Source organism: Arthroderma uncinatum, assembly GCF_011692745.1.
Source record: "Arthroderma uncinatum strain CBS 119779 chromosome Unknown scaffold1, whole genome shotgun sequence".
Classification (NCBI taxonomy): Eukaryota; Fungi; Ascomycota; class Eurotiomycetes; order Onygenales; family Arthrodermataceae; genus Arthroderma; species Arthroderma uncinatum.
Genome location: NW_022983863.1, coordinates 2,126,363 through 2,147,670, shown reverse-complemented (window position 1 = coordinate 2,147,670; position 21,308 = coordinate 2,126,363). Strand labels below are relative to the sequence as shown.

The 21,308-nt window shown below is 49.8% G+C and overlaps 8 protein-coding genes across 8 annotated transcripts; 3 read left to right on the top strand and 5 right to left on the bottom strand.

Moving 5' to 3' along the window:
- Window positions 1-14: 14 nt before the first annotated feature.
- On the top strand, window positions 15-2,314 carry GIQ15_00673 (AMP-dependent synthetase and ligase; the record flags this gene model as incomplete). The annotated part of the gene is made up of 4 exons (XM_033548090.1): window positions 15-396; window positions 462-857; window positions 922-1,794; window positions 1,872-2,314. The coding sequence occupies 4 exons, from the start codon at window positions 15-17 to the stop codon at window positions 2,312-2,314; spliced, it is 2,094 nt and encodes a 697-aa protein (XP_033409041.1).
- Window positions 2,315-3,024: 710 nt separating this feature from the next.
- Window positions 3,025-3,720, bottom strand: GIQ15_00672 (uncharacterized protein; the record flags this gene model as incomplete). The annotated part of the gene is made up of 1 exon (XM_033548089.1): window positions 3,025-3,720. One exon carries the CDS (start codon window positions 3,718-3,720, stop codon window positions 3,025-3,027), a length of 696 nt encoding a protein of 231 aa, XP_033409040.1.
- A 746-nt stretch (window positions 3,721-4,466) lies between these two features.
- On the top strand, window positions 4,467-8,572 carry GIQ15_00671 (uncharacterized protein; the record flags this gene model as incomplete). The annotated part of the gene is made up of 2 exons (XM_033548088.1): window positions 4,467-7,653; window positions 7,713-8,572. 2 exons carry the CDS (start codon window positions 4,467-4,469, stop codon window positions 8,570-8,572), a joined length of 4,047 nt encoding a protein of 1,348 aa, XP_033409039.1.
- A 704-nt stretch (window positions 8,573-9,276) lies between these two features.
- Window positions 9,277-9,906, bottom strand: GIQ15_00670 (uncharacterized protein; the record flags this gene model as incomplete). The annotated part of the gene is made up of 1 exon (XM_033548087.1): window positions 9,277-9,906. One exon carries the CDS (start codon window positions 9,904-9,906, stop codon window positions 9,277-9,279), a length of 630 nt encoding a protein of 209 aa, XP_033409038.1.
- Window positions 9,907-10,565: 659 nt separating this feature from the next.
- On the bottom strand, window positions 10,566-10,890 carry GIQ15_00669 (uncharacterized protein; the record flags this gene model as incomplete). Its single annotated transcript, XM_033548086.1, has 2 exons — window positions 10,566-10,643; window positions 10,714-10,890. The coding sequence occupies 2 exons, from the start codon at window positions 10,888-10,890 to the stop codon at window positions 10,566-10,568; spliced, it is 255 nt and encodes an 84-aa protein (XP_033409037.1).
- A 654-nt stretch (window positions 10,891-11,544) lies between these two features.
- On the bottom strand, window positions 11,545-14,841 carry GIQ15_00668 (uncharacterized protein; the record flags this gene model as incomplete). Its single annotated transcript, XM_033548085.1, has 1 exon — window positions 11,545-14,841. The coding sequence occupies one exon, from the start codon at window positions 14,839-14,841 to the stop codon at window positions 11,545-11,547; it is 3,297 nt and encodes a 1,098-aa protein (XP_033409036.1).
- Window positions 14,842-15,765: 924 nt separating this feature from the next.
- On the top strand, window positions 15,766-18,164 carry GIQ15_00667 (palmitoyltransferase akr1; the record flags this gene model as incomplete). The annotated part of the gene is made up of 5 exons (XM_033548084.1): window positions 15,766-16,047; window positions 16,121-16,924; window positions 16,986-17,058; window positions 17,125-17,319; window positions 17,611-18,164. The coding sequence occupies 5 exons, from the start codon at window positions 15,766-15,768 to the stop codon at window positions 18,162-18,164; spliced, it is 1,908 nt and encodes a 635-aa protein (XP_033409035.1).
- A 1,354-nt stretch (window positions 18,165-19,518) lies between these two features.
- Window positions 19,519-21,102, bottom strand: GIQ15_00666 (uncharacterized protein; the record flags this gene model as incomplete). Its single annotated transcript, XM_033548083.1, has 2 exons — window positions 19,519-20,119; window positions 20,171-21,102. 2 exons carry the CDS (start codon window positions 21,100-21,102, stop codon window positions 19,519-19,521), a joined length of 1,533 nt encoding a protein of 510 aa, XP_033409034.1.
- Between the last annotated feature and the right edge of the window lie 206 nt (window positions 21,103-21,308).

The following is a 21,308-nucleotide window of genomic DNA, read 5'->3' as shown; positions in this document are numbered from 1 at the left end:
AATCCTGCCCAATAATGGCCGCTCCTCACCCGCAGGACGCTATACAAAGCCTATCATTAACCCATCCCGAGCAATTCTGGGCTCGCCACGCCGCCCAACTTCACTGGCACAAGCAGCCGTCTCGCAGTCTTCGGAGGGGGACTAAGGTCTTGTCCGACGGCACAAGACATGAGAGCTGGTCCTGGTTCCCGGACGGCGAGATCTCGACTACGTATAACTGCGTAGACCGCCATGTGCACGCGGGACGAGGAGAAGAGGTTGCCATCGTCTGGGAGTCGCCGGTGACTGCGCGGGAAGAGAAGATCACTTACCGCCGGTTGCTGCAAGAGGTGGAATTGCTGGCCGGCGTCTTGAGGGAAGAAGGCGTTAAAAGGGGCGACGTGGTGGTGATTTACAGTATGATTATCTATATTCTGAGGAAGTATATATAATGGGCGATTTTGGCTGATTCTATATTATAGTGCCCATGATACCTGCTGCATTGATCGCGGCACTGGCAATTACAAGATTGGGCGCGATTCATGCTGCGGTGTTCGGCGGGTTTGCGGCCAAATCGCTGGCCCAGAGGGTAGAGTCATGTAGGCCACAAGCTATCATGACCGCCTCGTGTGGCATTGAAGGGAAGAAAGGCGCCATTGACTATAGGACGTTGGTCGAGGATGCTGTTTTCCAGAGCTCCTTTAAGCCTCCCAGGGTGATTGTGTGGCAACGAGAGGAACTTCGTTGGTCACCGATACGGGAGAACCTGGGCCAGCGGGACTGGCAGGGTCTTGTAGAGGATGGGAGGAAGCGAGGGATACGCGCTGATGCGGTGCCAGTCAGAAGCGATGAGGGATTGTATATTATATATACCAGCGGTATGTATGATTTATGGCTGGTGTATGACTTATGGCTGGGGATGAATATCTAACCTACGTATAGGAACGACTGGCACGGCCAAGGGCGTTCTGAGAGAAGCCGGTGGCCACGCCGTTGGCCTTAATCTCTCTATCAAGTACGTGTTCGATATCAAGGGACCCGGCGATGTTATGTTCTGCGCCTCAGATCTCGGCTGGGTCGTTGGCCATTCGTTCATTCTCTACGCACCGCTCCTAGCCGGAGCTACGACGGTTCTTTACGAAGGGAAACCGGTCGGCACGCCAGACGCAGGCAGCTTCTGGCGAATTATCGAGAAGCATAAAGTGAACGCGCTGTTCACTGCGCCGACGGCGTTGAGGGTAGTACACAGGGAAGACCCGGAGGCAAAGTTCTTTCACCAAGTCGGGCAACGGGGAGGGTTGAAGCAGTTGAGGGCCATCTTCTTGGCCGGCGAGAGGAGTGAACCCAGTATTATCGTCGAATTCCAGAAGCTGCTCGACAGACATGCCGCGCGCGATGCGATGGTTATTGATAACTGGTGGTCGTCCGAGTCTGGGTCGCCGATGACAGGACTTGCGCTGAGGCCGGACAAGGGAGCTACAGACGGCAAGATTGCGTTGACCAGGCCGTTGAGGGCGAAACCAGGTTCAGCGGGGAAGCCGATGCCTGGGTTCGATGTCCGCGTTGTCAACGACGAGGGCGAGGAGGTCGAACACGGCGTGATGGGGAATATAGTGCTTGCCATACCGTTTGCGCCGACGGGATTCACGACACTGTTCAACGCCGAGGAGCGGTTCTATAACGGCTATCTGAAGCGGTTTTCTAGTCGATGGATCGATACCGGCGACGCAGGCATGATCGACCAGGACGGCTACATCCATGTAATGTCGAGATCGGACGATATCATCAACGTTGCTGCGCATAGGTTTAGTACCGGTACGTATCTCTCTCTTCACATGCACACTGGTATGGGGTGGCTAAGCTGACGGTGACTTGACGGTTTGACGGTTCAGGGGCCATCGAACAAGCCGTTCTCTCTCATCCAGCCATAGCTGAGACGAGCGTCGTCGGTGTGCCCGATAGCATCAAAGGCCATATGCCGTTTGCCTTCGTCCAGCTGCACTCCTCAGCCTCGGCGAGTTCCAGCCCGCTGCCGGCCACTCCATCGCGAGAGTTCTTCTTGGAAGTTAACGATCGAGTGAGAGAGCAGATCGGGGCCATCGCCTCGCTTGGGGGTATCATACAGGGCCGGGGCATGATCCCCAAAACACGCAGCGGGAAGACACTTCGGCGGGTATTGAGGGAACTAGTGGAGAAGGCCGCGGAGGGCAAATATGATGCGCCTGTCAGTGTTCCGCCAACGGTCGAAGATCCGGATGTCATCGAGGTGGCCAGGCTGAGGGTGAGGGAGTACTTCGAGGCGAAGGCGAATGGAGCAGGACGAGCAAAGTTGTAGTTTCACCTCCCGATGGGATTTCACCCTTAATCTTCACCTCCCATGGATAGAAAGCAGGATTTCAGGCAGATCGATTCGATTCTAGCCTCTTGTATATTTATATAACAAGCCTGTCATCGCACTTCCGCCAACGCCAGCCGCTTTTTTTGATATTACGATGCTCGCTATCCCCTGCCCTCAGCCCTTGGCTGGCCAGCGGGAATGCACTCCGTAACTAGTCTCCTCCGTACGATGGGACAGGCCGTGGAAAGCCAACATCGGTGCATCCGTTCCTAGCTCTCTCTTCCCTGGTTCGAGAACTCCTTGTCCGTCCAACCCCATGTGGAGATCGGCCCTGTCAACAAACACAACCCTTGCGTTATATTAGATCCTGTATCCCGATAATGCTCGGCGAAACATCGAGATAGATAAGTCGGTATAGACGGGGGTAATAATATGACCTAATATGGTTCACACGTTTCCCAACGGCCTCAAATCGACAGTCAAATCAACCCCCTGCTTGCTTTTTCGGGCCTATCTATCGGTCGAATGGCTGCATTTCGTGTCTCAATTTTTCGACTGGTCAAGTCCAGCACACTGACACAGAAAGTGAGCTCACAATCCTCATCCTTGCATGCATGCTGTCGACAAGGAGAGAGAAGAAATAAGAAGTATGGGTAAGGTTGGATGCAGTAAAGCTTCGCACCCGCTGCAGCGAGCCCACCGTTCACTCAGCCTAAGGGCATCGTATGTTTCTGATATCGGACCAGGATAGGCCCTTGACGGTCCAGGAATACGAACTGGCGCAGCTCCCGGGCCGCTGGAAGAGACTTGCTCATTTGTCCATGATCAACGGCGCATTCACGGACTTGCGTCCTCAGGTGGAGCGACCAGCTTCCAATGAAGCCCATAACGCCAATATACGCCAATGCGAACGAAGCCAGTGAAGCCGGCGCTGCTGCCGTTGCACGCAATTCCCAGCGACCTTCCACAGCGCTCTCGAGGGCGCCGTGTGAACTCAAATCACCCCTTTTTGCTTTTTCTTTCTCCCTTGTCGCCGATGTCGTCGGGGACGCCTTGACGTGATGGCGATATCTGACGGCGGTATCTGATGGCGAGGCAGGCCCCTGACCGTACTCAGTACGTACGGAGTACTTTGGAACCAACGCTGTTGGATGCACGGAGAAGGAATGTACTCCATGAATGTAAGAATGCACTATCTGCTGGAGGTCGCGGAAGTTTTCTCGCAAGCAGGCATATCCCTTCATCTCCACCTGTAGCTCCTCCTTACTAGGCCTCTCCCGACATAGCGCTGCGTCTAAGGGCTGCAGCTCGGCCAGGGGAGTACATCGGGGCTCACGAGCTGCTCTCGAATCTAGCGCTGTCTCTCTGCTGTCGTCCTGTTGCTCGCGTTGTTTGTGCACCATTTCGTGGCTTTGGCAGTCGACTCAGTGCTCTCTCTCGCTGCTTAGCCGGATATCTCGAGATATACATCTTTTTTTAAGCGACTTTTTCTTTTCAGTTTGTTTAATTGCTCATCTCTAAACCATGTAAGTATAAGCGTGATTGTATTGACCTTAGGAGTACATACTTTTGCTCTCCCCTTGCTCCTTCACATGTCCTTGCTGGTATCTTGCTGGTCTTTTTGCTGCTAGCTGGCTGGCATTTGCTATCCTGCCCCTGAATCTGCATCTTGCATGTCGTTCTACTTCTGCACGTTGAACACTTTGCATGGTCCATATTATTAGCATCGCGTTTTTGCTATTATTGGTTTATCTCTGCTTGATCGATGAAGGTTGTTAATCGCATTGTCGTTGTTTTTGATAGACCGCGAGGTATCTGATACCTACTGCCAATTGCACCCTCTCCTCGCCCTCCTTTACGCCGCCAAAGATCGCCTACGAAATCGCCCTCCCCCTGACGCCCTTGACGTATGAATGCATAGCTTAGCTCGAGATCTCCGCCGGCAACTATAACTACAAGCTGATATGCCATGATACAGTCGCATGGCCTTGGTCTCTAGTTAACGTCGAGTCGTGCTGATGGGCGAGGCTTGAACGCAGTGACTAGACTTGGGGTTGACCTCCAGACCGGATATCTGAGCCAACCGACTGTATACATATTCTTTTTTTTTTTTGAAGGAAGCTATTCAGTGTCAATACGTTGAACTGGCATGCTTGGAACATTGAATCAGACTCCCATGGACGCCAGGGAAAGCGAGCGTGTATATGCCTCCCACGCGTTGACGGATACCCCTTATCAGACTCTCATGTCTCGTCAATCGATGAGCTGGATGGAATCTCCTCCCAAACCGTCCTCTCACCAGCTACGATTCGACCTAACTGACGGGCATGAATCCCGCAGCAAGTTCGATGCTGTAGGCGACGAATCCATCTCCCCCCTCGACCCTCGACGGTTTACGCCTACGCTACATGCATCTCTGGTGTCGGAAATCCTGTCTCTGCGCCGCGAACTGGAAGGTAAATCTAACACTATAGAAACGCTCGAGTTGAGTCTTGATGTCTCCAGGGCAGAGGAAGAATCGCTGCAGGAGTCGCTCGCCAATAATGCAAAGGAAACCAGGACCTTGAAGAAGCAGCTGCAGTTGCTCGAGGGCGGGTCCCTAAGTGCTGTCACTGAGCTAACCAAGGAGAGAGACGATGCGTGGGAGACTATAGCAGAGTCTAGAAAACGGCTGGAGGACGCTCAGAAGAGGGCAAAGTCGCACCAGGACCAGGCAGAGCGGACGCAGGAACTATGGGATCTCGATCGACAGCGCTGGGAAGACGAGAAACGGAAACTCGAGACGAAAGTTCACATCGTCGAGGGACGTCTGAAGACTGTCATTAATGAGATCACGACGTCATCTCAGGGCGCCAACGGGAAACATGGTCACCAACCCGATGGCCAGCCGGACGAGCTGGACATGGGCCATACGGCATCAACAACGCCCAGGGCTCTCGATGCGATGAGCGTGCGATCGGACAGCCCAGTGTCAGGGCGTAGGAACAGTAACTCCAGTGTCAGCACCTACAGCAGCGACGTCAACCACATCCGCTGCTCTGTTACGGGCCTCACCAATGGTACAAGTCCCGGAGGTACCAATCTTGCCGACGAGCTTGCTTTCGACGACACCGAGGATGAAGAGGCCGAGACTCTGGAGGCCGCACATAACGCTACTCAGATCCAGTCAGAGGATGAATCGGAACACTTCCCATCGATACACGAGCGCAGACCCATGTCAAGCCAGTCGTTACTCACAGGCCAAAAGGCTAGAAGGATTCTCGGACTTTCGTTTGATTCAATGAGCTCCCAGAATTCTCCAGTGAGGGATCATTGGTCAAATCCTGCCTCGCCGAGGAGTCTATGCGAAATACCTGAGACTCCGACCACCGAGACTCCCATCTCCAAGGCAACATATCGAGATGTTGGGATACAGTTCACTCCACCTCCATCCCCTCGCGGGGAGACGATGGTCAATGGAACCCACGATCCGTTTACCCCTCCACTCGTCCTGGAGGCGCCTTGCACGCCTCCAGAGGCTGATGATATGGTAGGTGTAACTGGGAAGAGCTCCCCAGTCTATGAAACGTTGGACATGGGAGTTCAAACCAGCCCGGCCGATGTCGTATCTACCGAATGCCAAACCGCTGAGGATTTCCCTGATACCCAATCTCAGCAGGAGATAGAGCTGCAGATCGTGGATCACAGATCAGATCCAAGCTTGATGATAACGGCCTCAACCCAAACTGAAGACGTTCCAGCCCCTGAACCGCCCACCGAATCCCCCGAGTTCAGTATTCCGATGATTACCATCCAACCCCCAATGTCCAACCCTGCGACTCCTAGAACTAGTGTCGTCCTACCTCCGCAGACGAAGAATGCCTTTTCTCAGACTCTCCCCGAGCCGCAATCGGACATGCAATCGTCTGGAATGCAAACCGAAGAAATCCGCGTTGATAAGAGAACCGTTAGGCTACATTCAGATCTGCTTCCATCTGCCTTCCCAGACCATCCAGCTGAAACTGGCCCTGCCGATGAGAAAAAGCCGCCGTTCGTCTATCAGCCATATCGTCCGCCTGCCTCGAGTGTATCGTCAGTCTCTCGATTACGGGATCCGCCACCCGTTGATACCCCGATCTCACTTGGCACTACCAGCCAGGCTTATCCCGGTAACAACGACAACGGCCCGCTCACTGGCGACATGCAGCGTGATATTAGACGCCCCTTCAGGTCTAGTAGCTTGTTTGCTGGGTTTGATCATGAGAGTGATGACGAAGTACCCCATCTACCTCTTGAGGAGGTGTTCAATGACGACGATTCGATATTAAATCGACCAATGGCCTCGTACACCATCAGGATGGGTAAACTGGTATCGAAATCCACCGGCTCTATTCTAGACGAAAGCCCAATGGAAATGCACGAAGATGAAGAGTTTATGTCTGGCCAGTCGATGGGCGATGACCAATTTGCTAGCGGCAGCCTACGCCGCTCTTCAGCAACTCGCGGGAAGCCGTCTGTCAGGGGGTCGACGAGATCGAATAAGAGCGGAACGTCGAGACAGCCTCTAAATATCCGACGAGCGGCCATGATGTCTAGCTCGGTAGCTGCGCATCAATCCACATCAAGGCCACGAAGCCCAAGCGCTCCCAACATAGCAAACCCGGCTAATGTTGTAACTCGCCCTCCATTCCCAGTCCCCGCTCGCCTCAGTTCCCGGAAGGTTCCTACGATTGCGAGTGAAGGAGCTCAGAGTCCTACCCCCTATGGAAACGGATCGATCTCTGATCACAGCACTATGGGACGGGATCTCCCTCTTCGCAAGATACGGTCCGCCGCTGCAGTGTCGAAACCACATTATCGTGATGACCATGCTAGCTCTACTCGTTCTCCTACTGCCATGTCGACCTCATCTGCTGGCCCAGAGAGCCCGCAGTATTCCTCCCATCGCTCGCCCCAGCCATTCGATATCGCAGCTCTCTCTAATAAAAACACCAGCACCTATGGTTCACGCCGGCCATCAAGAGCAGGGGAGCCCTATCACGAACGAAAGGAATCTGCTGCTGTGTCTGTTCAGCAAACTAGTGTTGTTGATGCTATTGCCCAGACCATGGTTGGTGAATGGATGTACAAGTATGTACGAAGAAGAAAGTCGTTTGGAATGTCCGAGGCCCCCAAAGATAAAGACAAGGATGGTTGGGAAGCTGGTAAGAACACTGAAGAGATGTCTGCCAATATCTCTGGCAACGGAGTAAGACACAAGAGATGGGTATGGCTTGCACCGTACGAAAGGGCCGTTATGTGGAGTAGTAAACAGCCGACGAGCGGATCCGCTTTGCTGGGCAAGAGTGGACGAAAGTGTAAGTGCTACCTCAGCATCTATTCATCTATTCTTATATTCGATACTAATGACAAGCAGTGATCATTCAATCCGTGCTCGATGTGAAGGACGAAAACCCCTTGCCCCGTGGCGCAACTCAACAGAACTCATTCAACCGTTCGATCCTTATCCTGACTCCGCAGAGAGCTTTGAAATTCACAGCTCTATCGCTGGAGCGCCATTTTGTTTGGTTAACCGCCTTGTCCTTCCTTAGCCATTCCTCTCTAGGCCTTGATGATCTCGCGACATTACCACCAGTTCCCCAGGTGGAAACTGGCCAACGGCCACTAACTGCGGCCTTACGACGAAACCCCATCCGTGACTCCATCAGGGTCGCAAAGGGGAAAAACCGTCCGGTACCCAATAAAGCTCGCGCAGCAACTACTAACCAGGCAACGGTTCCTGAAGAGACGTTCCCTGAGATGTCAGTCAGACCAGACCACAGTATTGACTCTGCTGACCCCCCTAATGTCCCGAGATTTGCGTCTCATTCCCGAAAACGAAGCAACACCGCTCCCAAACCATTGCCAAATCCATTCAGGTCTTTCTCCGGTGGTGCCGTTGCCCCATCTACATACAGTTCAACCACAGCCGGATCCTCTGATCTATACTCGCCAACATCTGTAGCCCCTTCTATCGCGCACAGCGGACAAAGTAGTTATACACATCGCACCTCTGAAGCCAGCGGACATGCTCCCGTCGGCATGGCCAACTTCTTCGACGCTGTTGGCACAGTGAGGATGGAGGCGTTTGTTGATAGAGGTGACGTCCCACGGCAGCGTGGTTACCGTGGGAGAAAAAAGGACCAGTGGCCCCAAAGCCCTGATATCGAGTTCCGCGAATCAGAAGGCGGAAGCAATGACTTCTTCCGAAGCTACGATCCTTTCAGGGGTTTCTAGACCCATGCTCTCTGTCACTCCTTTCCCCTCTCCCTCTCCCTCAAGGCGTTTTCTCTACGGCGTCCTTGATCTACTGTTATGAAATCTTCTGGATAAGTCTAACCCTGTAACTCTAACTTTTTTTTGGGAACAATTTCTGTTCCATTTCATTTATTATTTTCGCTGGTCTATCCGTCCGGTTTAGGGAATGGCGGTATTCCGATCTCTCGATCACTCCTTTCTTTTCCTTCTTGTCTAACTAGCCCATTGCTCACCGTCTCTTACTCTCTAGAAACGCTTATATACCCTCCTGTTTTCTTTGTATATCTTGTAAGGCGGGATGGAGGCAGGTGCTAGAATTACTGCTATGCCAGCACTTTTTTTATTGGCTATTCAACTGCCTGGTTCCCTGGTTATTTCCCATGGCATTCGTTACACCAGCCTTTTCTTTCTTCACTAGTTGATCTGACCCTCTTAACTGCGTTAAGGATTTCTTATAAGTGGAATATACCCAGCAAATACTACATGTAGATATTAAACATTCAAAACACGATTATTGGTGGTACAATTATCAATCTGTACTTCATAGCAGTTTGTCATAACATATCCCATGCTTGCTAATTGGGTATATCCAGAGTTTAAGGTAGCAGCAAAATGGTGTACAAAGCACATATCTCGAATGCAGCACCACTTCACATCTAGTGTGACATGCGTTCTCACATGCCTCAACCTGGGCCCTTCATCCCATATGATGCCCCTATTATTGCTACAATATCCTCAGGGATATCATATATCTTCTCCTCCGCAATCTCCTCACTAGCCTCTCCTAGCCGACCAGACGAAACGAGGCTCGAGACCTTCTGAATCTGATCTGTGATATCTGTGATAGACACGATCCATTCGTCCACGTATCGATCGACCGCTTCTCCCTTCAGCCCAATTTGGATCGAGCGGTAATTGAGCGGAGTAAATTTGAAGTCTCGTTCAGGGTCCCATTGCACCCGGACACAGGATGCTTGCATACGCTCTTCCCAAGATGACTTGTCTTTGTAGAGCGATTCGTCTACATGGCTTAAGCAGGCATTACGCAGTGCCCACTCGAAGCCAGAGCGAGTAATCTCTATGGCCAAAACGCGCTCCTGGTTAGGTTTTGTTGCCCAGCCGCTCCGATATGCTACCCAGAGAAACGAGGGTTTGACCCAGGTCATTCGACCTCGTTTAAACGGGGAGACAAATTTTTGTGCATGGAGTGCGGCATCTGCAATTTCATTTGAATAGGCTTGGTATACGGTGATAGTGTCTTCGGTGTACTTTGCTCGAATGGCACGGTAAGGGTGTTTGGCGTGCTTGGTCATTTTGTATAGAAGAATAAACGATTAGGCTGGTTGGTGATTTTTGAAAGTATCAATAAGGAGAGCACCGTTAGACGATCTACACGGTGTTGAGGATCTTTCAGGTTTATGGGTATAATCAGAGGAGGATTGAGATTTGAATGAATATTCATACTTCTTCCAAGTATCAATGTGAGTCACGCTCAGCCACACGGAATACGCTTGATCTAGGCAGCTTCAGAGCTATAACCATTGCTAAGGGTTAAGGAGCGCCTAAGGTTATCGCGTACTGCAACAGTAAAACTGTGGAGGCTGAGCGACGACAAAACTTCGTGACTCGACTTTAGTATAAAAATAAAGGCCCTCGAAGTTACTAGCGGGAGACAATAACGACGCTCGAAGAAATATACTCCAATTTGATATGTGATTCTCACCCCGAGTTATCGACATCTAAACCGCCGAAACAGTAACATTGTATCAAGTTCTAATAATCTAATGATAAAGCTTGCCTCCGTCGCCAAACTATAGCATCTAGCCTAAGAGGGGCTTCTAGGTTAAACTGCCGTGGAATCGATGGTGCCCTCCATGACTTCAATTAAGTACATTGCCCTCCTGCATTGTATATGGAACAGGTGATGTATTCATTCAGTTTCATTCGTTCTGAGACCCAAAGATGGGTGCCATTATAGCTTCGCCGCATCCTTGACCTCGCCAACCTTTAGCCTCTCGCCGTATTTCTTCAGAACATTTTCGCTGTGGTACTATAAGACACTGTTAGCAGCTATACGAACGCATACTGCAGGAAGTAGAAGTGATAGGACTGCTACTTACTTTCCAGAATTGTTTTGAGGCATCCTTCCCAATCACTCGCTTCAAGATCCTCGAACCACCAGGGTGTTCGTCTATGAAGTTGGTGATGTCGTACACTCCCGAATCAATGATAATGTATTGGCCGTCTTCAGGCGTCTTATGGTTTGCGACTTCAGCGGGAGTAAACGTTTTAGTCATGCTGGGCGATTCTTGATGTAGTTGCGACTATGTCAACGTTAGTATTCTTCACATGAAAGCGGTATGACTGGGCGCTTATATATGCGAGGTTGCTTACCTAGAACAGAGGAATAGGTATATATACTGGCGTAGAGATACAACCTGGGATAAGATAGTAGTGAACTTGAAGATTGGCAGACGTTTGAATATAAATGGTTAACTCCAAACGCCGAAGTTCTGGTGGAGAGCCGAGGCACGCGGGAGAAAGAAGTCACGGGGACACGGCGCAGGAACATTTTGGACCAATCAGAGCACGATTATTACAAGTAAATCATGTGATAAAATAAGTAAGCGATTTTGCCCATTTATCACAGTCAGGTGATTTATTGTAGATGACTAAGCGTGTTATTTCCTGATTAGGAAGGAAATTACTTACTAAGATGCTTATTAATAATAATACCAAATTATACCATTAGTACAAGAATAGGCCAATGAAACGCGGTATTTGGGCTGGATATCGTATGTGGTCGTATGATTAATTACATACCTGACTATGCCTCCACGAGATTTTGCCTACGGGAGGAACTTGGATGGCTCTTTAAATGGTAATACATGGTATATAATAAAAAGTGACTATCTTACATCCTAGGTATCTATTGGCGGCGCAATCAGTTCTCATGCCTTGCTTTTTTCCGCAGCATTTGGCCCCTTGGGTTTACCCAAACCAAGCGTCTCCAGATCCTTCTTCTTGTGATAATGGGGAGCAACCTCTGTTAACCATTCTGGCTGCAGCGGCATATTGCTACGCATAAATTCCTTGCTAGTCAATACCAGCTCGAAGTAGATGACCCATTTAGGATCTGCCCCGAACAGTGTGCTTGATGGATGGAGGTAGACGGTCTGGCCGTTCTTGACGGTTCGATAGCTGTCTCCTCCGCGCTGAAGTCTAGCGGCGTTAGGGAAGAAGCCTGCCGTGATTGCCTTCTGAATCACCGGTAGATTGCTTGCTCCTGCGCTACTGAGAGTTACTTCGACTCGATCACATAGTTTAGCAAGTTGGTCCCTGACGTCGCGGGCACGGGTTAAGCTTCGCTGCTGGAGGAAGTTTTCCCGCGCCCAGACATAGCTGAAGTCTGCGTCTACCCATTGGTTCCAGATGTTGAGGAGCGTTAGGTGGTCACCTCCATCTTTGATGGTGAATCGGGCGCGAGCGCTGTCAGCGTGGATCTTCTTATCCTTGGGCCTGTAAAATAAGGCGCTAGCCTCTCCTAGCATGGCGATGATGGATAAAACCTCTTCAACGCAGCCGTATTTGTCTGCGGCAAGGATGGACTTGGAGAGCATCGGGTCAGTTGGGAATTCTGCCATCTGGCGACCAACTTTTGTGAGTTCTCCATGGTCGTTTAAGGCGCCAAGTGCATAAAGCTGCTCAAGAGCACGGATCAGGGTCTCTGCCGGAGGCGGGTCCATAAAGTCAAAGTCAAGGAGGTCATTGATTCCTAGAGAAGTCAACATTAGCACCACACCGCTGAGATTTGTGCGCTGGATCTCAGGGGTGGTGTTCTGCTCGAGTTCGTTATAATACGCCCATTTCGTATATAGACGGAAGCATTTGCCTGACCCAACACGACCGGCTCGACCAGCTCGTTGACCGGCGGATGCCCTAGAGCACGGCGTGACAACGAGACTTTCCATGCCAGTACGAGGATTGAAAACACTCTCCTTGACGAACCCCGGGTCAATAACATATACGATCCCATCAATTGTCAAACTTGTTTCAGCAATATTTGTAGCAAGGACAACCTTTCGAGCTCCAGGGGGTGTAGGTTCAAATATCTTCGTTTGCAGTTCGGACGGGAGATTCGCATAGATAGGGCAGACCACCAGTTCTTTAATTTTATTTCCAAGTTTCCGGGCTGTTTCTTGGAGATTCTGTTCTGCAGATTCGATCTCTTCTTGACCTGTCAAGAATACTAATATATCTCCTGGGCCTTGGGATATGTGGATTTGGAAGACAGTGGTGATTGCAGCGGCCAAATAGTTGGCTTCTGGCTGGGAGGTATAATGGACGTCGACGGGGTATCTGCGGCCGGGAATGTTAAAGATAGGGGCGTCATCAAAGTATTTTTGGAACTTTTGGGCGTCCATTGTTGCGGACGAGATAAGGAGCTTCAAATCTGGCCGGGCTTTCGCGATATCTTTTAAGAGACCGCAGGCAATATCGGTTGGGACGGTACGCTCGTGCGCTTCATCAATCATCAGAGCAGAGTAGGAAGCTAAATCTGGTTCCATGAGAAGTTCTCGTAATAAGCGACCATCAGTCATGTACTTCAGTACTGTCTTGTCGGAGGTAGTATCCTCGAATCGAATCGAGTATCCCACTTCATCTCCAAGCTTAACTCCTACTTCTTCGGCAACACGCGCAGCAACACTCATCGCGGCAACTCGACGTGGTTGCGTACATCCTATTTTGAGACCACCTTTAGTATACCCTGCTTCGTGTAGATATTGAGGAATTTGCGTCGTCTTTCCACTACCAGTTTCTCCCACGATGATCAAAACCTGGTGATTTGCCACAGCCTCTAGGATTTGTTCTCGGAACTGATAAATCGGTAGGCTTTTCCGCGTCTCTTCAATCGATGCTGCCTTCTTCTCAGCTGCATCAATTTGTTTGTGCAGAAGCATCTGGTCCTTCGTCATGGGTTTGTGGTCGCCAACTAGCTTTGAATCCATGATGAAATTCACCTTCTGCGCATCATCGAAGACATATTCATAGTCCCCTTCATCAACAAATTCTGCTTTTGTAACCTGGGCTTTGGCCTTTGCAGTTTGTTCAAGTTCCCACTCCTCATGTTCGGTGACAAAACGTTCCTTGCCATGGTCATCACGATCGACATATCGTTTGTAAAGTGCTTCTTCTTTTCGTTTCCGGTCTATCTTCCCTTTCTCCGTTATATAATCCTCCGGCAGGAAGTAGCCATCTCGATGATCATCTATTTGCAGCCGTTCTTCAGTCAACCTTAAAACTTCTCTGTTCTTTGCGAACTCTTCTTTCTCCTGCCGTGTCAAATCAGGGTTTTCGCGGAGTTCAGCTGTTTCTTCCGCAACTTGCTTGCGCAATAAAGCTAGACGTTCAGCCTCTCGCTTCTTTAGATAATCTTGACGAGATCGTAGGCGAAGGTCTGGCATCGCAGCAGCCCTAGCGGCCGAGTCATCTGCAAGGGCTCTCCGCGCAGCCACCCCACCCTCCTTTCTGGATGACCTGTCTTCGATGAGCTTTTTGGATCGTTGATCATCCTTTGACACCAGCCGTTTCGCGAACTCATCACGTTCCCGCTTATCACGTTCCCTAGCTCTTTCGGGGTCATCATTATGGTTTTCGTCCGACTCGTCGACATAGGAAGCGCTGGTCTTGTCGCGAGAGGTTTTTGGAGGAGGCATACGTTGTTCTTCGAGCTCATCTTCGCCTAACGGAGGCTCTTCATCCCCCCACCGGCTGGCAAAATCCTGGTCGTCTATCCGCCGAACTTTCCTTGGCCGATTGTGTTCCCGTCCATCAGTATTGTTATCCCGCCTTTTGTGCTCACTGCTTTCGTCACTTCTGCTTTTTGGCGTGGACCGCGAGCGAGATGAGCCAGCCTCCTTTGACCGGGGCTTGCTAACATTAAGGTCGTGGTCTGCCGGCTCGTCTTCCATTTCAACCAAACGGTATTTCTTCTTCGACTGCTGTTGACTTGGCTTATCCTTTGTCGGCATGTCATCGCGCCCCGACGGATTTACCCGATTCCATAACTCCGAATAGAACGGTTGTACATCTCCATCCCCGCCATCTAAAAACACCCCAAGCTGGTCGCGTAGGGAATCCCGTGATTTGGCTTTTGACGCTGTGGCAAGAACAAAATCGACAACGGTAGGGTCTGAGACTCCGGTAAACTGAAGAAGGGAGTCTGATATGTAGGTTTTGATATCCATGGCGGATTCGTCTCGGGGAGGATGGGAATGAAAATCGCGGCCTATATATGATGTTAAGATTTAGGTTGACTGGTGTCGTGAGTTGGGGTTTAGGTTATCGCATGTTGAGAAGAAATAGAAGAGGTTCAGGTAGGAATAGCTACAAGGCCCGTCAAGGCACCGCCGAAGAGAGAAGCTGGTTAGATGTAATTGATATAAAGTTGAGATCTTGAAGCTCTCAGACTTTCAAAGTGGCTGAAGAGTCAGTATTAGTCAGCACTCTCCTCGGTCTATGAAGCTCTTGATACTGCATTCATTTGATATCTGCCTTTATTTCTATAATGAGTCCGTCGTTTATGATAATATAAAGCTGGACTGTTTGGAAGGCTGTGTTTATCCCGTTTCATCTCATTAAGCCGCCATGAGATGGGGAGGACGCCAGGCCGAGATGCACACGATAGTGCCTACTATTCCTTGTCAGGGGCACTGAAAAGTAGTAAGGAAGCTATATCTCTTGCGGAATAGTGTCAGCGTCCTTTATACGAAGCAACAACTTACACGAGGATGGGCGTCGATAGCTTCTTGTCCTCGTACCAAGCAACGAGTTGAGCCGCATACCAAGAGCTATGCAGATGCCACCAACATGGCAATAATTTGTATATAAGTACTAGAGAGAGGCGTATATCTGCTAATAAGACGTAGTCATCAATAAATAGAATCAGATAACTGCTTTTCTTTGTATAATATAGGTGAATATCGATGTCGTCCATATAAATGTCAGCTTCGTACCTGGATGAGGCTGAGTGAGCGCGCTAGGCCTTGTCGGGCTAATATGGAGAAATCGCGGACATCAAAACGAAACCAGCTCGACTTTTTCTCTCGAGACAGCGAGAAAGGCCTCAGCATGTCCAGCAAGCACTGAAGGCTGTCCTGGACCAAGCCGACATGTCGCCCAACAATGGACTCGGCAGCTCGCCGCTGTCTACCCCCAGCTCGTCCTCAACCTCGACAGGTAGCATGGCCGCGAAATCCCCTTTACCGCCAGACACCGCGAGCGGCGTCGAACTGAAGCCCATGAAGGCCCCGAAAATCGCGGACCCGATTCCTCTCGAGTACGATATTATGCAGCTGGCTAGGCTTGGTGAAATCGCTGCGATCAAGAAGCTCTACGATAGCGGGAAGTACGATATCAGTTGTCGTGACGAGGAGGACATAACCCCATTACATGTACGCTGAAAAAGAAGTACGACGATGATGGTGATATCTGAAGCTGATTTGTGTGATTGTTCTATTTATTCAGTGGGCTGCTATAAATAATCGCTATGAGCTTTGCAAGTTCCTCCTCGATTCTGGCGCCGATGCCAACGTCAAGGGCGGCGAGTCTGTCGCAACGCCTGCCATGTGGGCTGCCCAGAGATGTCACTACTATATCGTCCATCTCCTGCTTCAATACGGAGCCGATCCTCTCTTGACCGATATCCAGGGCTTCAATATCCTTCATTTGGCTACTATAGACGGAAATGCATTCTTACTGGTCCTGCTCCTCCACCAGGAGATTCCAGTTGATGTTGCTGATCCTCAGGGGCATACTGGCCTGATGTGGGCAGCCTACAAGGGGTTTCCGGCCTGTGTCGACGTCTTCTTAAGATGGGGTGCGGATGTTAATGCGACAGATGAAGGAGGCTTAACGCCGATCCACTGGTCCCTAGTCAAAGGGTCTACCGCCTGCGTTCAGAAGATAATAGAGTACGGCGCGGATAGGTTTGCTGAGACAAAGGAAGGCAAGAGTCCGGCTACTGTTGCTGACGAAATGAAGACAACTAATGTATGGCATCATGCGCTGAGAGAGTGTGGCTATAAGCCCGACGGAACCAGTTCGGCTGCGCCGTCTGTTATCGGCCATGTTCTGCGATCGCCGCTACATATGGCCAGATTCTACTTCCTTTTGCCTTTTGCTGCCCTACCGGCTGTTCTGATTATCCTGAGCTCCCTGTCGATATATGTCTCTATTCTTGCCACGCTCCTCTTTATGTTTGGTGTCCATTTGCTTATAAAGTGGGTTTCGAAAAGAGGCCCATTGGACTTTAGAGTGCTTCAGAGGACGGTACGTTTGTTGTGCTTCGTCCCCATCTACTACATATCCAAAACACTAACACTTCAACTAGGCATTCCCGGCTGGGGTTTTTGCAGCGTCTGCGTTCTGGGTTGCGTTGCGATGGTTGCACGTTATTCTACCTAGTACGACCCCATTCCTTTTCCTTGATCCCGTTATATGTGTAGTGATATGAACTAATTCGGCTATAGATACATACTCCTCCTCCCCCTTTCTGAATTTAATTTTCCTTGTTTTGTTTGCATTAATGACCTACTTTTACACATACGCTATGATTGAAGACCCTGGGTTTGTCCCGAAATTGAGCAGCCGGAACGAACAGAAAGCTGTCATCACGGACCTTATTGATGATTGGAATTACGATGAGGACCATTTCTGTGTTCCTTGTATGATTAGGAGGCCGATCAGGAGTAAGCATTGCAGGCGATGCAAGCGCTGTGTATCAAAACATGACCAGTAAGTTTGGTACCCTTGACTGATGACATTACCAGGTTCTAACTGCTGTTTAGCCATTGTCCATGGATAAATAACTGCGTAGGAAACAATAATATCCGCCATTTCATGCTTTATCTTATTCTATTGCTTCTTGGGATTATTGCCTACATTCGATTGGTCTTTATCTGTGAGCTTCCCCTCTCGTCACTTGATACTTTGGTATGGACTAACATGGTCGATAGATTATTCTGCTATTGTTCCAGCTGGCGAGAAAACAACATGCAATTTCATCTCTCCGTGGCTCTGCAACCTGATTGAGACAGATACATACACTTTCATTCTAACTATTTGGACCGCTCTTCAGCTTGTCTGGGTTACCATGCTTACCTTCGTTCAACTATACCAAATATCCAGAGGCACGACCACTTTTGAGGTCATGAGAGGCCATGGACACGGGTTCAGCCACAAGACTCCTGCATCTGCAAATCAAGCTGCATCAACAATCGGAGGCAAGAAGCATTCGCATTCCTCTTGCTTCACCAAGTGGAAGAGCCTGTTTGGGTTCGACGCGTTCATGGCAGCAGCTCAAGACGGGCTCCAGGACGGCCAAGGCCAAAGGCAACGACAAAACCCGTTCTCGCATGGAATCATCCGCAACTGTCAAGATTTCTGGTGTGATCCAGCGCCATATTTCGGCCAGCGGCAAGCTGGAAGTTCGATGCTTGGAGGGACGGTTGTGAATTACTACAAGATGTATGATGCGGAACTGTTGGAGTATTCAGGGGGGCGAGTCTAGATCAACGGTTGCCTAGGCTGACATGGAGGGGTTCCCCTACTTTCTGTCGGGATCGCAGTACATGATGCAGCCCACGACAGAACATGGTCCGCAGTTGACTCAATGATGCTTTTCTTTTTTCTTTTGCTTCTTTCCCGCAACACCGCCGTGTGACTTAATCCTGTATGATAGATCCAAATTTTATGTCAACTTACGACTTTGCCTCAGCAGTCCCGAACCTGCATGCATTTAGACAAAATACGGGAATATGTACTCCGTATACCAAGAAATCCTACTGCTGATCAAGGCTACGGCCGGGTCGTGAGACCTTGGTCCTTTATCCTTTCGTCTTTTCTCCTTTTATCCACCAAATTCGCGCAGACCGCCTGCTAATTCACCCCCGAACGCACGACGCACGCACGGAACCGCCGGCATGAAGGACTTGGGCGCAAAGCTCTGCGGCCCATCGAGGTGTTCTGTTCCTTGGGCTCTCGGCGCTTGGCGTGTCGCATGCTGCATCTCGCTGAGTTCTAACCGGGGAATGTCGGAGACTATCAGATTTTCCAGGTCCACAGTATGGATCAGATAACAGACAAGGTTTGCACATGGGCTTATCAGATCGAGGAGTCGCATGTCCTCTTGCTCCACGCGAGAGAACGCAGTCGTTATTAGTGCATTGGTGGCGTGAGGGCGCAGGGATCAGCGGCGTCATGTTAGCCTTGGAAACTCAATGCTTTTGTTTTTATTTTTATTTTATTTTTGGTTTTATTTTTCATTTATTTTTATATTTATTTGCTCATTTGTGGAGATGGTAAGTGTTAAGCCGTTTGAACATGCAAGTATGGCATATGGAAGGGCTTCCGCTGAGGCTAATATACTGGAAAACTCTGACCGTATCCCTCGCTGCCCTCGTTGTGCCAGGAACTGCTGCAGGATGGGAGGGAGCTTTGTGTTCCGCCTCTCAGGACAGCTTATAGACATGGAATTTAGCGATTGAGTTTAGGGCTTCATGTATATAGTATCACGTGTAATTATGGCTATGGGGATTATCTATTACATACATGGATGCCCTGGAGGGAAAACTAAGGGGGAGGTTCACGGGGGTAGAGGGATTTATGCGGGTAAAGCGGATTAAAATATCTAAAGGAAAAGACCAAGAGAAAAACAAGAAATTATCATCCCTAGATGCAAAAGAAAACGAGAAATTATAATCCTTAGATGCTGTTGCTGCTGAGAACTTTTACGCCAAAAAGGAAAGCTAAATAACCAAAAAAGGAACTATTCTACGCGCGGTATAACCTGACTCAAAGACATCCTCGGACCTCCCTCGTAAACTCGTCTGAAAGTGGCACCATCTCATGCCCTGCCAAGTAAGTTAATTGCCGTTGGCAAGTTGGGCACCAAATATCGCCTGCACAATCTCCCCGCCCCGAACGGCTAGGATCGAGAGGAGACTATCGCTGAGTCCATGTGTAGATTCGTTGCATCCCTGTAGCCAAATACCGGCATTGACATCCACTTGGCCTTTATCAAGTTCCAGTCTGTAATTTCTCTGGACCTTCCAGCCCATCTGTTTATGAGCTCGTAGCGGTTCAATTGAAGCTAGCATGCTTTCGTGCGCATTTCTAAGGTAGCCGGTTGCCAAAACCAGGGCATCGGCAGTCAATTCCTCATCATGGATTCCGTTCATGGTGATATCGTCGGATTGAGAGTGTTGTAGTGACATGCTAAGTTTCTCGCTCTTGTCTGACTCGATCTTTGAGATGAGGCGAGATGGGAAGATTCTGTGCTGCCATTTTCGTTCGTCGGGGCATTTGATCTTCTGGATATACATGTCTCCGTAGATCTGCTCGATGAGTTCAGGTCTAACCACTCCGTAGTTGGTAGAGCGGTGACGGGACAAGAAGAACTGTCTCTCCTTTTCACTTTGGTTAAAGAATTTGTCGACTCGCTCGGGGTTGAATAGTTCATTAACACTATGAACCTTGTTAGAGATGGTCATGATATAAGAGGTAGACATTACTTACAAGGGGGAGTCATCGCTGGGTCGAAGGGCCGAGTCACGCATGATAAGGCTTGTTTTGGCATTTGGATACCGTTTTTGGAGATCATGGAAGATCTCAGCTGCGCTCTGGCCGCTTCCTGCTACAGCAATATGATATTCCTTTAGGGTGTTGTTTAGAATATTTGGGAGAGTGGTGCAATATGCTGAAGAGTGGATTATTCTTGAGTTGCTTGGGAAACCTGACGGTATATTGGGCTTGCCGCCAATTGCAACAACCACATGTCGAGCCTTGCGAGTGGTGATCTCGCCCGTCTCCAAGTCCTTGGAGCGGACAGTGAAGGAGTGGATTTTCCCAGTCAAGGGATCAATTGCCGAAGGGGTAACATCAATGACTTCAGTTCCATATCTGACGAGATTGGCAAACTTGCTCGCGCACCATTTCATGTAGTCTTCAAATTCAACACGGGCAGGAAGGAAGGTTCCCAGATTCGCGAAGTGAAGCAGACGGTCGTGGATTTGTAGGTAGTTTAGGAACGTAAACTCGCTCCGGGGATTGCGGACGGTAGCTAGGTCTTTGATGAAGGATATCTGCATCTTCGATCCCGGCAGGAGCATGCCCGAATGCCAGGCGAAGTTTGACTGTTTCTCCAGGAAGCAGACCTTTGGGAGTGTAGTGGTATCTGGTGCATGGCTGGACTCAGCCAGTCGATCGTGAAGAGCAATAGCTATGGCGAGGGACGCGGGCCCAAATCCAACACATAATAGATCATGGAGCTCGTCGTCAGAGACGGGAGTCAGTACTTTCTGAAGTCCCGCTGTGTTGGATGACTCCGTGGTTGTTTCTGGCTGCAAGTCCAGCTTCGGCACTGGGTACTCTGCTCCATTGGCGAAACCATTCACCGAGGCAGGAGCACCGTTTATGTACGGGCTGAGAGATTCTAACGAGGGAGCCATAACCAATTGGCATGTATGTACTCAATGAAAGGGGAAGAATATCGATGATCGTGGTTTTAATATGAGGGTGACAGTGATGTTGTAGCATGCAAGGACCATGGACCTGGAGCGGAGGATGATTTAAATCAACTGGAGCAATGGGTTGAAGAACCTTGGGATATGCTTCCATCTCCGCCGGTCCCTGCCCGCATGTCGCATCATTATCA